The following is a 17,261-nucleotide window of genomic DNA, read 5'->3' on the forward strand; positions in this document are numbered from 1 at the left end:
GCAAGAAAGTCCTCCTATTCAAAGGCATTTAAAGTGAATCCAACAATCAACAAAACTGAAAGGCAACCTTTGGGACAGGAAAATATATTTGCAAATGACATATCCAATCAAGGGTTAGTGTATCCAAAATCTATAAAGAACTCATCAAACTCAATACCCAAATAATCCAGTTAAGAAATGGGCAGAAGACATGAATAGACATCTTTCCAAAGATGACATCAAGATGGCTGACACAATGGAAAGATGCTCGGCATCACTCATCATCAGGGAGATATGAATCAGAACCACAATGAGACACCACACCACACCTGTCAGAAGGACTAAAATTAACAACAGATGTTGGCGAGGATGTGGAGAAAGGGGAAAGCTCTTACACCGTTGATGGGAATGCAAACTGGTGCACCACCCTGCAGTATGGTGGTTCCTCAAAAAGTTAAAAATAGAATTACCTTATGACACAGCAATTGCACTACTAGATATTTACCCAAAGGATACAAAAATACTGATTCAAAGGGATATATGCACCCTGATGTTTATAGCAGCATTATAGACAGTAACCACATTACAGAAAGAGCCCAAATGTATTGACTGATGAATGGATAAAAAAGTTTTGTGATACGCACACACACACTGGAATAGTACTCAGCCATCAGAAAGAATGAAATCTTGCTATTTGCAGTGACATGAATAGAGCTAGAGTATATTAAGCTAAGTGAAATAAGTCAGCCAGGGAAAGACAAATACTGTATGATTTCATTCACATGCGGAATTTAAGAAAAGAAACCGATGAACATGGGGCAAAAAAAAAAAAAAAAAAAAAAAAAAAAAAAAGAGCTAAGTGAACCATAAAACAGATTCAACTATAGAGAACAAACTGAAGGTTGTTGGAGGGGAGGTGTGTTGGGGCTGGGTTAAATGGGTGATGGGGATTAAGGAGGGCACTTGTGATAAGCACTGGGTGTTGAATGTAAGTGATGAATCACTAAAGTCTACTACTCTAACTACTATTACACTGTATGCTAAGTAACTGGAACTTAGATAAAAATTTCAAAAAGGAAATAATTTAAAAAACAAAGTGAATCCACTTTAAATGGAATGTAAATTTCACAGAAAACAGGTCAATCAAGATTTTACTTTGAGAAATGAAGTAAAATTCATGAAATATTTTATTTTCTGTTTAATCAAATTTGGGTTATAATTGCAACTATGTTCTAATTCTTAGAACTAAAAATGAATGAATTTTGACTGGGAGGGTTGTATAATTTCCTCCAAAACTGAGTGGTAGTGGTACATGACCATTTTACAGAAAATTCACAATTATTTGAGGGCTTCAACATTTCCCCAAGGGTCTCTCATATTCCTTTTAAATTCCTGTCTTTCCTTTTTGAAGTACCTATCATGTCACCATTCTTGCTGATTTTCCTTTTTCCAGTTGTTAAGAGGTCTTGCCAACTCCTCTTTGGTTTGTTTTGAGTATGTTTTGAGCAGAGCCCTGACATCACTTTCACTGACCTCATGAGATCCTGCATATTGTATATCATGTACAATTTCACTTGGCAACTGACTTTCATTGCTCTGGTACTCTAATTCCATCGCACTAGTTTGGTGAGGAAGGCACTAATGACATGACACAGGAATATTGGAGAAGGCACTAATTTTTAAATTGGTTAATTTATTACTAAATGCTTTCTTGTCGTGATGAACTTTTCTTTCGTCTTACAATCCCCTAACTACTGGAAACCAGTTAATAAATTCCCAGGTAGCCAGAACCTTTGGTACTTAACTTCAATTGGTCCTTGAAGCTGCACATTCTTTTAGACCTAGGTTTTAAATTGGAAAATCTTTATCAGTAAGTAATCTGAGGCCTAGAGATACTGAGGCATCCCAAGGTCAGTGGTAGAGCAAGGCTAAAGCCAAAGTTAGCCTAGTTCAGGGCTTTATTCTTCACATTTTACACTGCTGTGTAAAATGAATTAAAGCAGAGAACACTAGAGGAGAAAACAGAAGATATATTTCTATTCTTGTCCATGATGAAAACTCGCTGTGGCTCTGGGCAAGTGCTTAACTTTTCTGGCATTCAGTTTCCTCTGAAGTCTTATAGAACATAAAATAGCTTGGGTTACTGGTTTGGGGTCCCAAGGACACCAGGAGAATTTTGCTACCATCCATTCAGGAAAGAGATATACCAATTTGGACAGTCACTACACAATACACAAACTGAGTCATTGGTATTAAATGATAAAGGTCCCTTGGGAAGTGATGGAAGTTCATTGATCACTGGCTCAAAAAGCATGAGGTCCTGTCATTGCTCTGTTCTTGTTTCCCGGGACCTCTCACCCAAATCCCAATGAAATTCTCATGTCTTGTCAAGTATGACCATGGTTTTCTTGTTAAGAAGAAACTATATCAGATATGTGTGTCTGTCACTTGCAACATATACCTCCTTCCCAGTCTTATATTCTCTCTCTTCTCTGTACCTCATACTTTAGAAGGATAAGCTTCCTATTTTCAGAAGACTTTCCTTCTAAATGGCTGTTAATCCCTGAGGCCCAGTTTGCTCAGTCTCCATCATCAGTATCCTCAATCTCTTCCTTTATTTTGACTCAAGGAGTCATGGTACCTGAGAAGTCACCTAACTAGAACCAACAGTGGATGACTGCCTCCCTTCCCTCAGCTCTCTGAAGGGCAGGAGTCTCTTCTTGATAATTCATGGGTACCTCACTAACACCTACAAGTACTCTCTCTTCTGTTTCTAAAAGGAAGCACAGATGTCCAGTATTCTATAAAAATCTTCATGTGATACTGTCTTCAATCTAATGATCATCTTCTTTCTTTCTATACACTGCAAACTTTTTAAGCAAATCATCTATCTCTTCTTGTCCACCACCTACTTGTCACCTTCCACCCCCTTAGGATTTCTTGTGGGGATCACTCTATGAAAATTTCTCACTGGAAGTCACCAACTCACTTGTAACGTGAAATTAGAAAACCAAGGCATTTTAAAATGTTAATTAAAATAAGAAGAAATTTTAGAGCTAGAAGAGATTGTTGGTATTCCAATTCTCTCATTTCTCAGATCAAGAGCACATGCACAGTTCACGTGACTGGTATTTGCCTTGATCTTCCCTGTAGTATTTGATATCACGAATTCCTTTTCTTTCTGAACAACATAGGTTAAATAAATAGAATACTGTCAAGTTGGTTTTTTTCTGATTTGTTCAAAAAGGTTGCCTGAGAAACCTTCCTGAGGATAAGCTACATTAGGCACAAGACAAGGTGACTATCACATGTGTTTATTTCAATTCAGATTCTTGGGTGAGGCCCCTATCACTCCTCACCGCACCAACCATTTATGTTTTAATTTACTTTCAAGCTGTTTTCATAAGCATCAGAGGCTTTATTTATTTCTAAAATAATTCAATACAAACATGCTTTGTCTTTCTTCTCTGCTGAAGTTCAGCCACTTATACCTTAGAACAAATAAATTCATGTTTTGTTCTTCTACTACAAGATATTCATTTAGTTACAGGATGACACTACTAACTAATATACCTGAACATCAAACATTTTTCTCCCTCTTCGGAAATGGAGTTGCATCACTTTGAACACTCTGAGACGTTCTCAGATGTTCTCAGAACCAGAAGAAGCAAGTCATCACTGCCCACCAGAACAGGGACAGGGTGTTAATATGAAGAAGGAAAACTAACCTCTCTTCCCATTCTGCTTAAAGGAAAATAGTCTGGATCCATTCTCAAGTGGTTTGGAAAACTACTGGCTATTTTCAAGGTGCTCCGGATACTGGCCCGGGGAAACATATCCTGACCATGGTTAGAAGTGATGCTGTGCCCATTTTAGACTTGTCTGTAGCACCAAAACTCTCCAGGTACAAACAGTACCAGCAAAATACAGTTTTAATGAATCGGTTAGCTTTTCATGCAAATGCAATGGAATTGCCTTATCTGAAATCTCAAAGCCATTAGGGGCAATTTATGAAGAAAATGTATCATGCAATCTTACTTCTTTTGCAGCAGGCAGTAATCAATAGTCTCACTACTACTTAATTACTAAAAAGGAAAGCCCCATAAACTCATGGAAGCAGCTGTTGTGATATTTATTTGATATTGGTAAGAGTAAGCAGAAGTTTCATTATCTGAAATATATACAAATAAAATAAATGTCTATAAATATATTTACTTAAGATATAAGTATAAATATTTATCTATAGCAAATGAATATTTATGGATATAAGTAGTTTTTAGAGAGATATATAAGATATATTTATATATGATGGAGCACCCACTTTATTTCACCTTTTTGTATGAGAAAAAGTAGGCCAGAAGATAAAAATAAGCAATGATCCTAGTTGTGCATGCAGTTATTTTCTGAATAAGGCAAAATTTCATCATCTTACCCAAACCCTTGAAGGACAGATAGAAATCAATTTAAAAAGAGAAGAGTTGGGCGCCTGGGTGGCTCAGTGGGTTAAGCCGCTGCCTTCGGCTCAGGTCATGATCTCAGGGTCCTGGGATCGAGTCCCGCATCAGGCTCTCTGCTCAGCAGGGAGCCTGCTTCCCTATCTCTCTCTCTCTCTGGCTGCCTCTCCATCTACTTGTGATTTCTCTCTGTCAAATTAATAAATAAAAGCTTTAAAAAAAAATAAAATAAAAATAAAAAGAGAAGAGTCATAAGTCAGTATGTCCAGTGTGGGCCACTCAAATTCGTCTCCAACATTCTATGCCTGAAATAGAACTTGTCCCCAACTGTAGCTGTGAGGGATAGCGTGCCGTGGTGGGCAAGTTATGGTAGGAGGATTAGTTAAGATATGTGGGCTCAAATAAGCATTGTTCTAGCATTCCGAATATTTGTTCCTGATTTTGAGAGAAAGAAAAGAGAAGAATGACACTGTGTTATACTGAAATTAGTAAATAAGTCAACCAACTACCCATCTGGGGTGAATACCTTTATGAAAGTAAATTCCAAATGAAGACTTAGAACAAATCATAGGGATCTACTGTAAGATAAACCAGCACACTTAGAGCATACAAGGTATAGGGCACAGCCCCAGGCATTTAGGAGCTCAGTCTTGAGAGAATCGCAAGGGCGACAAGGAAATGAATGATTAGTAAAACAACAGCATCAGACCAGTGCATGGGGAAAATGTCACGTGATGACCACTGACAGTAGGGGACTCCCACTTCTACTTAAATGTTCGAATGGGATGAGGGACACAAGTTGAAATAAATGCAATCATGTGGCCAGGAACAGAAAAGGGGGTCAAGCTCCATGAATAATTCATGACTGAGAGAGATATTTAAGCTCTGTTTCTTCTATACTTTGGGGCAGCAGCTTTCACCTATTTTATGAAGCACCTTGTTTCTGAAAGAGATTGTAGATATAATGTAGAAGGAGAGGGTTTTGACCCTTTCAAATAAAGTGCTGACTTTGCAAGCTATGCTTTTCCCGTAAGGTGGTATTCTGGAGAAGAGAGGTGATTTAAGAGACTTGCACACACAGAAAAATCCCTTCAGCGCTTCACGGGATGGGATGTGTTCACATGGCACTTCAATACAAACTGAAAATAGCCATGGCTTTCCCAAGGTGTTTGCCCTTTAGCCACAGACAGGAGATAAAACAGCCTCATACATTCCTGAGATTAGAACAAGAACAATCTGGCAGACTAACACCTTGATTAGTGTTAATCATGTTAAATATTATATTTATGTTAATATTTATGTTAATATTATGTTAATATTAATTAACATATAACATAATATTTATGTTAATATTAATCATGTTAAATATTAGTGTTAATCGTGTTAAATATTTGAGTTCATGATCACCAGAAAATTCTCTTTAATTTGTTTTGTTCACTTATTATTAGCCAAAAAGCTAATAAGTCACTGAAAAATATTTTACTATTATTTGATGGTTTATAATCTTGTACAGCTTCAAGTTAATATTCTTACCCCTCCCCAGCTATGATTGCGGAGCACTGCAGGAAACAGGACAGAAAACTCAACTGGAACACAGGTGACCCAGAGCACTTCCCAGGAGGCTATTTTGGGAAATAATGTCCCCTATTTCCTTATTTGATTAGCACATACTACAGTGCAGTAAAGTTAGAGTTAACAGGCTAGTCCATCTCATTATATACAGTTTACTATGTATATATTTCAATTTAAAAGGAACCTAAAAATGTTATATAATTAAAATTGTTTCTACCTGGCTATTCTTATGTGGGCTCAATAATGGAAAGTATTCAGAATCCTTTCTTCAACCAAATTTTAATAAATATTTCAGTGAATGCTTCTCATAACATTTTATCCTAAATACTGAATATAGAACTCAAAGATCATGACACAATGTATTAGCAACCAACAAATTAAAACATTTATTTTCTGATGACTCTATTTAAGGCATGGGTTAGGGCTGTGTGAGATACAAAGCAGTCTAAGACACCAGGGTGTATAAAAATTAGGTGTATGTGGTACATTCAAAAACAGGAAGTTAAGACAGCTAAGCTGGGTTGGTGCAAGTTGCTCTAGGAAACGTGGTGTTTGCTATGAATTTGACGTTGGGTACCTTGCCTGACAGTGATATTAGGCGGATAAGGGTCCCTGGTGGTGGCTGGGCACAACTGTCCAGGGCCCTTGGACAGAATTAATTACCATGTCAGGACAGTCTTCTGAGGAAATGTAGTTTTTTTTTTCTCTCCTTCTCTTGAACAGTTGCTCCCTCCCTACACTGCCCTGCAACCTTTTGACCACTTCCCACTTCTCTTTGTGCCTCATTTATCAAGAGTCACCATGCTACACATCCCCATACCGCCCTCAACCAGGCTCCTAGTCACTGCTTGCATTTTCAATCTATTTAGTTGTGCTATGATTTTCTTTACATATATATTTAACTCCTCTATTTCCAGTTCTTGAACATTTAGCATTCTCTAAGCATTTCTGTTTTATTATCTGCTGTGGACAAAGGCAGATAATAACAAGTGCACAAATCTGTTTCTATAAATTCTGTCTGAGCAAACAATTCAATGGCTGGAATCCCCCCACTTTTGAGAGCTACTGAGTCACTGCCATCTTTGTCTTCTTTGACCAGACTATTTTGTATCATAAGGAAAGACACATGTGGGCTGTGAAGTCTCAGTCGTGATTGCGCCAAACTGCATGGGAAATTCTAGAATTTTATTTATTCATTTAACAACTATTTATTAATGATTTTCCAGTGCCGGATGTTCCTGGGCTCAGGACCTAATCAATATCTATGTCCCCAGCACCCACACAGTGCCTACCACACAGCAGGCCCATGGTGAAATGCACGGAACAGATTTACAAAGAATAAATTCCTCCTTGCCTATGAGGAATTTCTAAAGTGCTTGCTTCCTTGTCGTAAAGATATATAAAGTTAACTAATGAAACAAGATATGTCATATTCTCATGAGAAATAGGATGATTCCAGGGATGCCACTGGCACTGTGCTTCCATCTCCTTGACTACTTTGCAGTCCCAGAGGTACTGACAAGTTCTGAGAATGAAAGGACATGGCCAGGATGGCCTCCCCCAACAGTGGCACAGAGCTCTGTATACCAGGATTCTGCAGGAAGGGTTTCTGGGATGACGCAGACACAGGTCTAGACTGAGAAGTGGGCAATGGGAAGGGACAAGGAGGTCTAGAGCTGAGCTCTTGGAAAAGGACTTAGCACGGACAGAGTGTCCAGTAGGCAGGAGAGATCTGGGGACCACAATAGGGAGGTGAGGGTGAGTGCTGGAAGAGAGAACCAGCCTGGTCCACAGCTGCACCTTATCATAACATAAGAGAACGAAAGAGCTGATACAGGTTCTTCATCTGTTACAGGATTTTCCACAAAGCATCACTCTCAAATCAGTGAGATTCTTGATCAAATATAGAATTTGCAAATCTCTGACCTTGGCATTAGACTTCACTTACAATACTCAGATTAAAACAGATGAAATGGCTATACAGAATTTTATGATACTTTGAATAACCGTTATATATTTTTTAAGATCCACTTACTTATTTGAGAGAGAGAGAGAGACAGAGACAGAACATGAACATGAACATGAGGCACAGAGGGAGAGGGAGAGAAAATCACAAGCCCACTCCGTGCTGAGCAGAGAGCCTGACATGGGGCAATCACATGACCCTGAGATCAGGACCTAAGCCAAAACCAAGAGTTGGATGCTTAACTGACTGCACCACCCAGGTGCCCCAAACAATCTGTCTTTTTCTCTCTTTCTCCTAGCAAAGCGTTCTCTGCAGTGATCGGAAAGGAGGAAAAAATGCCTAAGACACTAATTCTATGCCGAAAGCATTACTAGGATACTGCATTTTTTGTTGCTGTTGATTCAAGTCACCAAAGGAAAAAGCTTACTTAATTGGGAGCATAATCTGCCCACCTCACATACAAGATTAAGAATACCTGCATGTTTTTTGCCTAAGGTAGACAATACTTCTAGAGAACATCGAAAGGCTGAATACATGTAACAAACACATCACTCTCCTCCACTGCCCTTTTTTTTTTTTTTTAAAATAACTTATCAGACTAATTCTTAATGGCCTGGTCCAGGAGTTGGCAAACGTTTTCTGTGAAGAAACAGCTGGTAAATATTTTAGGATTAGCAGGCTATATACTCTGTCCCAACTATAAGTCATAGTAGCAGAAAATAGCCAAACACAATATGTAATAGATGAGCAAGTTTGTGCTCCAATCAAACTTAATTTAGAAAAACAGGGAATGAGGCTGATTTGACCTACAGGCCATAGTTTTTTGACTCCTGGTCTAACCTTTTAATCTTGAAATTATATGAAAATTATTATGTTCACATGAAAAGAGGCAAAACATTTTAAACACATTGTTTTCATCCATCTCTACCCAACCTCAGGAAGGTATTAATTGATGTCAATTGCATGTATTAAAAACATACCCAAATACCTAATAACCTTTAAATATATTTAACACAGACCAGAAGCAAGGAAAATGTCAAAGAAAAATCTGTCAATGGATTTTAGAAAAGTGAAAACAAAAACCCAGCTTCTCCAAATTTGTGAACTCTGAGACTAATCTTATCAGATATTCAGAAAAGCATATAAGCCACACTACTTTGGTAAAGTATGTCTTGAACACTAAATTAGAGAAGATGATGATATTCCCCTACCATCTGGGTGAATTTCAAATCTTATTATGGAAAATGGTAAAAGAATGATCTAGGCTCTTCTGTAACTTTCTTTGGGGGGGTTGTTTTTAACTGCAGAAACTTTCAGAGAATACAAAACAGCAAATAATTCTACCTTGCAGGACAGAGATGCACAGAAAACCACCATGTTACACACTTCTGTCTGAATAACAGCAGACTACTGAAGGTACGTATTTGACTCTCGCCTTCCTGTAGCCAAGGGGTTAGCATTTGGTGGGACATGAATGGAGAAGTGGAAAGTCATTATTCATAAGAAAGAGGTTCTGGCAATAGTGGTATGCCCATTCATCACTGGAAAATGATCTATCAATCTGGGACTCGTAGGAAAGAACTAGCCTGACATTTTGCATTTTATGAAATCCTGTGAGATTCTACAAATAATAATGGTCACTTCTGGTGGCTCAGGATCAGTATTGTCACTTGAAATTTGAGGGAATAAGGCAACCTGGTGCATATCTGGTATTACATGTTCACTGAGAACTGAAAACAGAAGTGACTGAAATAACATATTCTGAATCTCGTAACTGGAGACAGCATTTTAAAATTTTATCTCAAAAGGGTCTACAATTATGGATCCTTAATCTAGACTAGTTGGAGGCTATAAAATGTAATAAAAATTTCTAGCTACTTGGCCATAATAGGAATTTCCCTTTCTCTTTTCAAGATTTTAGTCATTTATTTATTTGTTGTAGCAAGAGTTAGGGAGAGAGCACAAGCGGGGTTAGCAGCGGGCAGAGGGAGAAGTAGGCTCCTGGATGAGCAAGGAGCCCAACAGGGACTTGATCCCCGGGATCGTGACCTGAGCTGAATGGAGGCACATAACTGACCGGGCCATCCAGGTGCCCCAAGGGGATTTCCATTTTTAATAATAGATTTTTAAAAATCCTGAATATTTACAAAGTACTTTGTAGTTATAGAACTAAAGCAGTATTTCGTTTGATTCTTAACGTTTCCCGGTAAGGTAGGTAGAACAATTACTATTATTCTTACCTTCCTGGTGGGGACATAGATGTAAAAAAATTAAACCCCTGGTCTTCAGACACACAGGGAGGGGGACCATGACCCGAAGTAAGAGTTTTTCTCCTGACTGCACCATGATACTTCCTTCACTATCAGGATCTTAGTAGATTTTCCTTTTTTGTTTTCATATTCTAATGTATGAGTTTGGGGATGATGAAGCTTACAATATGGTGTCTTGGCTGGGCCAGAAGGATAGAGGCAATCATTTTGAAATTACTTTTTTATGTAACTACCAAAAATGTATCTCATCAACAGCTTTACAGTCTAATCCTTAAAGAAGATAGTATCGTACTGGAGGAAGAACTTAGTACTTGCTGAATTGAATTGATGTCAGGAAAAGAGAGTCCAGAGAAATGCGGTAAATCATTGACTAAATGAACAGATTTTCTCTGTGTAATATGGTAGGAAAACGCCCCTATCTACTACATATGCTCCACTAAGAAATGCTCAACTAAGAATATTTAAAATGCTGAACTAAGAAAAACAGATGTGAGGGCGCCTGGGTGGCTCAGTGGGTTAAGCCACTGCCTTCGGCTCAGGTCATGATCTCAGGGTCCTGGGATCGAGTCCAGCATCAGGCTCTCTGCTCAGCGGGGAGCCTGCTTCCTCCTCTCTCTCTCTCTGCCTGCCTCTCTGCCTTGTGATCTCTCTCTCTGTCAAATAAATAAATAAATAAATCTTAAAAAAAAAAATAAAAAAGAAAACAGATGTGAGATTGTTTAGGAGGAAAGAGTACTTAATGCACCCAACAAATATTGAGTATTCCCCACTGTGGGAAATGCATTGTGATGCGTGGTACAATGATACTGGGCATTATCTACTCTGTGCCAGTTGAAACCATAGCTTTATAAAATAGGGGATATTGTTAAGAATTTCAGGGATTACAAAGAAATGGAGTTGAGGAAAGACAGATGCAGATCAATGAAAATGATAACAGCTTACGACGATGGGTTTAACCTCAAAAATGAATTTTATCACTGACTGTCCAACCACAACATAAAGGCTAAAATACATAGACTTCTGAGTAGATGCAGAAACATGAAACACATACGCCATTTCAAAGATTTGGTGTGCAAGAAAAGAATGCAAATATCAGTAATTTTTAATATTGATTACATGTTAAAATGATATTATTTTAAGTACACTGAGTTAAATAAAACAGGCTAATCATGGGGGATGCTGTCTTGGTGAGACATGAACTGAAGACATTGTAGAGAATGAGCCAAGTGTTATTAAACCCACAAATTACAAAAATTCTGGTGGTTCATGTGGGAACACAAGTATAGGCAGAAGGAACCTGGAAGATATTGCTGGAGATTCCAAAGTGAATGGACTGAAAACTAAACAAAGTAGAGGACATAGAGAATAATTTTGTTTCCTCTTTCACCTGAAGCACAAGTACTCGAAGGAGAAAGAAGTTTATAAAATGCTTGTTAGAACTGAAGTCCAATAGACCTCTAGCACCTTCCCTCTAGTAGCCACTGATTGTTTCACATACACAACCTCCATGTAGGATAATGCTTATTTAGCTGACAAAGCTCCTTAGTACGCTCCACTTAGCTATTTAACACTGACGATCCAGTCATCTTATTTACCTCCAGAAAACGTTCAGAAAATAATTTGTAATCTCTAGCCACCCCCCAGATTATAAACCAGAAAATTATAAACCAGAATTATAAACCTATCAGGGTTCAACTGCAAAGTGTCCCAAGGCAGGACCTGTGTTGAACTGAATTCTCAGGACCCGGCCCCTTACTGGTGACACAGTAAGTACCTAATGCATATTCACTAAATACATTTTTAAAAGGGTGGTATATTGAAGGTAAAAGTCGACACCTAAACAATACAGAAAAGGCAAAGACTGGAAATTTTGGGCGATAAGCTCACTGTTGTTGATAATCAGATGGGGGTGGGTGCCCAGAAATGAAGACCCAGAAGCCAATGTCTCTTAAAATCAAGTCATGCCAGTGGACCTCAGAATCTTTTCTCCCCTGCTTCTGCCTTTGATGACCTCTTTGATTACACCTTTAAAAATGTGGGGATGCGAGGAAAGAAAGCAGGCATGAAGACAGGGCAGTTATGAGACAGTAACAAGTAAAATCCTAACGACAGACTGGTGGTTGAGAGACTGAAGGTTAACTTTTCCCTTCAGTGAGTTGGGAGAAGCATGAAAAGCATCTGCTTACATAGCAGGAAGGGGGAGGCATAAGTATGGCACAGGATGTAGTTCAGAAGACCCTAACTGGGCTAAAATATTTGAAAACAACATTATGAATACATGCAGTCTATATAATGGTGTATGAATAAATCATAATAGAAACAAACATGAGATAAATTTAGGATGAGGGAGATCTAGTCTGGCAGGAGCTCCGATGTGTATCAGATCACCGACAGTACAATGTCAAAGTAGCTTATGGCTAAGGCGATGACAAGCTGCATTAAAGAAATGCAGTTCTAGAGGTGCTTGGGTGGCTCAGTCAGTTGTCTGCCTCTGGCTCAGGTCATGATCCCAGGGTCTTGGAATCAAGCCTTGAACTGGGCGGTGGGGCGGGAGGTGGTGGTCCCCTGCTCAGTGGGAAGTCTGCTTCTCCCTCTGCCTGCAACTCCCCCTGTGTGTGCTCTCTCTCTCTGGCAAATAAATAAAATCTTAAAAAAAAAAAAAAAGAAAGAAATGCATTCTAAATAAGACTTGTTTATAGTTCTCTTATATTTTGTACCAGGCAATCCACATTTGGAACACCATGAAGAGGAATTCTCAGGAACAAAGGAGAGCAAACAACAGGCAGGAATAATTGAAGGGATTAAGGATGCTTTCTGATGAAAAGAAAGCCTACAGATGATATGTTAGAGACCTTCACGTTCTTAAGAGTTTTCAATTTGAAGTGGCAGGGTACACTTAGTCTGTTCCCCAAAGCCACTTTTTGGAGGAGGGGAAGGAGCCAGAGATATCCTTGAGAAATCTCCTAAAGCCATGCACCCTCCCCTACAGGAAAAAAATACACATACACAAACATGCTTTTTATACTGTTTCAGGGGTTTCTAAACAGATTAAGGACCTTTAGTTTACAAGTTAAAAAGACCCAAGTTTCTGTTTAGGAAATCATTTCTCACAGCAGTTCTTTCTGTACACTGATCCTGCCCCCATGCTTTAATAAACCAAAATTTTGCACCAGAAATTTTGCCCCAGAAAGAAAGAAAGAAAGGAAGGAAGAAAGAAAACGATTTCTCCCTTAACCTCTGAAGCAATACTCCTGGACTAGGGAAAATGACAGAATTCCTATCTGGGGCAGAGGGGTTGAGAGGAGAGTCTGAAGCTGGTACCCTGTAGTCCCTTGTAGTCCCTCCCAACTCTAGGATTTCCTAATCTAAAAGGAATTTAAAAAAATAATTTCACAGTATTAAGGAAAACATGTAAAACACTACTTGCTATTGTCATTCACACTATAATTTTTTTTTTTTTTTTTAGAATTTATTTGACAGAGAGTGAGAGAAGGAGAGAGCACAAGTGGGGGGAGCAGCAGAGGGAGAGGGGGAAGCAGGCTCCCTGCTGAGCAGGCAGCCTGATGTGGGACTCGATCCCAGGATCCTGAGATCATGACCCGAGCTAAAGGCAGAGGCTCAACCCACTGAGCCACCCAGGTGCCCCATTCACACTATAATTTTAAACACCGACAATACCCATTCTGCTCTAGGAATTGGAAACAAAGGACATCCAGGCACCAATGCATCTTCCTTAACACACTGAAAAGGATTTCATTCATTTCGTGTACCACTACAATGGGATCAAGTATATAAATTATTTATTGTATTACAAACAATAAAATATTTCTCTCTGCAAGTTGCCTCTTAAAAAACTTGGCCTCATGCAGGGGCATGGTAGTAGAAGTCCTACAAATTTGCAATGTAAGTTCTTGCTTTGTATTTGGTTATAAGGATTTTTCTAAGTGGCTGGTTTCTGGCATCATCACAGGACATACCTACAAGTTATCTTATTAGTAGCATTGCATAATTTCTATATTCTGCAGTCTATGTTCCAGGCAACTCATTGCTGTGTAAACCTAAAGAGCTTTTTTACACATTAGCTAGAGGGGAGAGGGGGTGCATCTAATTTTAATCCTACCCTTTAAGGGAAGTACACAAATCAAAGTACTTGAGAGTGATGCTTATTCCTTTAAAACTCAGGTTCTCAAAAACCCTAGGTAAGAAAAACTCTATTATTCTCTGGAGAAATATGTCTTGGACTTTGTTTGCATTATATCTATTTAAATTCTTACTACTAAGTTCTGTTTTAATAACGTTGAAAGACACCCAATCCTGAAAAATTACAGATACATTATACACAAAATTACATGTGTTTCCTACCTACAAGCATATAAAACAATTCTTGTTGCTAACACACAGTGTTGTTTCTTGAAATGATTTTCATAGTAAGTGTCTAAAACAGGGCTGAGAGTCTCAGACAGAAGGGGTGTGTGTGTGTGTGTGTGTGTGTTAGTAATTTGTTTATGCATTCCAGTGATAGACATATTCATTTAAGAATCCCAACTTTATTATGGTTACTCTTCTACTGGGGAAAGTTATTATTGCCTCCCTTCATCTCTCAGCTTTTCCCAATTTCCATTGCTTTAATTTCCCATTCAAATCAATTTCTTAAAATCGGGGGAAAAAATCTGCCATCACTGGTAGACTTTAAGCGATACAGAGGGCTCATTTCTTTTCTAGTTCAAGTAAGAGCCTTCCAGAAAAAAAAGATTAATGACACTGGACCTATTTTCTATAAAAAGGACTGTCAAATTCTACCAAAATCAGTCACGTTATTTCTTTAGCACTCAACAAAACAAAAGACATCCAGACGTTACAAGGCCAAAGGGAATTTCAGGGGTTAGTTTCAGGTTATACCTTCCCTCTGTTTTAGCTTTCAATACAGCTGAGGAAGAGAATTACACAGGACATGGTATTCAAACTTCAATGTGGATGGAGCAGAACCACCAGAAGGCTTATCAAAACACAGACTGCCGGGACCCAAATTCAAAGTTTGCGATTCAGTAGGTCTGTTACCAGGAAGTTCCTCTGGTAACAAGCTCTTTGGTGATGCTGCTGCTACCTGTCTAGGGACGAGGCTTTGTAAACCCCTGGTACAGGAGGATCCCTGCTATGTAACTGGTTGCAACACGGTGTTTCCTTTATTTATGCAAACTTTCATGGCTAAGAGTTTCTGATTCATACTCTAGACTGCACCCCAGAATGGCGGACAGCTTTCTGCAGTCTCAGAACTCCTGTAAGGCACACCTTTCTCTCACTATCCTGTAGAAAAGATGAGGAAAGGATACAATATTTCTGGAAGAAGAAACCAAAGCCATTTCTTGAGTCCTTCCCCCCCTTTCTTTAAGCTGCTCACTAAATATTTGGAATGAAATTCAAAAGCAAAAGGGGCGGCTCTGCCGGAAAAGAAGACTGGCATACTCACCAGAGCGGAAATATACCCAGTCGTGTGGTGATAAAAACCATGGCAAACATAACAAACAGAAGATCACAAATTTTCTGAAACTTGGCATAATTTGCCATTTTGGCAGCCTATGAAAGGAAGGAATGGGATATATTAATGTAGTTAAACTGGTAAATGAAAAGTTTCTTTCAATATGCATGAGTCTCCTATAAGATAGAACTTACCAGATGCATAAAATTGCCTGCTCCTTTGAAATGTCATGCATCATGCATCAGTATTTATAAATTACCCATAAGTTCAGTGAAAAGCAACATTAGCTATAAGTAAAACTACGGACTGTCACAGATTTAATAAAACGTTCAGCAACCTGAAAAATTCAATTATATGGTTGATCTCAGGAAAACAGAAAAATAAGAAAATTCCTGCATTATGGAGGATATCAGCAAGGCAAAGACACCAACACAGGAATGCAGCCTAACAGGTCAAATACAAAGTGCTAGGAAATCCTTTAAAAGTCTAATGAGTCCCAAACACTAAGGCCACAAGCTTTATACAAAATATATGGAGCCTTTCTGCATTGTTTTCTCTTTTCTACTTAGAATGAAAGGTTTTCCTTAAACAGGCATAAGGAATATTCTTGGGAGACAGTTTCTTGGCTTATTCTCATAAATTTAGAAATATAGAACATGTCAAGATCATGTTATTTCAATGAATCCATTTAGGTATAATTTTCGAAGTTCCATTAATGGGTCGTTTTCTAGATGAAAGTCACTAATGTTCCAAGTGTCTGTGAGAATTACTCTAATAATTTATGATAGTAATTTAAGTGACCACTTTTAATATTATAAATTAGGGAAGAGATTACCTCCCTTTCCCTACCATCTACACATTTTTAAGTAGATGATGCTATGTAACAATAGGTGACACAGAAAACACAATTTTGCTTGATCACCTCTTTTTACATTTTCACACAAAATTCACATGCACCCACACATAGGGTTAGAAATTGAAGATGTCTTGCTGAATTTATAACATTATCTTCTACTTCTCAGAAAGTTAAATTAGCTGAGTCAAACTTGAAAGGACTGTTGACAGTATCCATAGAAGCTAAAATTCTGTAGCTTTAAGTAAAACACAGAGTGGTGAGAGAAATGGATTCTTAAAAAAAAAAAAAAAAAAATACTTATTAACTGAGAAGAAGCCAGGATTGTGAACTTTTAATTTCATGAGTACTTTGGGTGTGATACCATGAATTATAGTAGGAAAGAAGAAAAGCATCTTCTGCCTCCTTCTGCCTAGGTAAACCATTTTTCTCTTATGTTCATTCAACAGTATTCAATAAAAAAGCATCAAACATGTAATTTTTCTAAAATCCCTAGGTCATAGATCCCACTTCAAATAGTTGATAGCTGACATATCTCATTATTTGGATATTCTCAAGCATTACTGTATAATGTAAAGAAAATCATTGTGATAAAGAATATTTGTCTTTAAGCCACATGGCTTGCATTTCTGGATTGTTTTTCCTTTCTGGATAAAAGTGATAGACAAAGATTCAACCAGCCATTTCCATA

The 17,261-nt window shown here is 38.2% G+C and overlaps 1 protein-coding gene across 3 annotated transcripts in view; it reads right to left on the reverse strand.

Moving 5' to 3' along the window:
* Positions 1-17,261, reverse strand: part of CERS6 (ceramide synthase 6) — a 314,544-nt gene that overhangs the window by 39,821 nt on the left and 257,462 nt on the right. For all 3 annotated transcript variants that reach the window (XM_045066921.1, XM_045066919.1, XM_045066920.1), the window contains one exon: positions 15,709-15,815. In XM_045066921.1, the coding sequence (XP_044922856.1) occupies positions 15,709-15,815 (107 nt within the window). The remainder of the gene's footprint in view (positions 1-15,708; positions 15,816-17,261) is intronic.

The sequence above is a fragment of the Mustela putorius genome, unplaced genomic scaffold, assembly GCF_011764305.1.
Source record: "Mustela putorius furo isolate JIRA1106 unplaced genomic scaffold, ASM1176430v1.1 tig00003869_pilon_pilon_pilon, whole genome shotgun sequence".
NCBI lineage: Eukaryota > Metazoa > Chordata > Mammalia > Carnivora > Mustelidae > Mustela > Mustela putorius.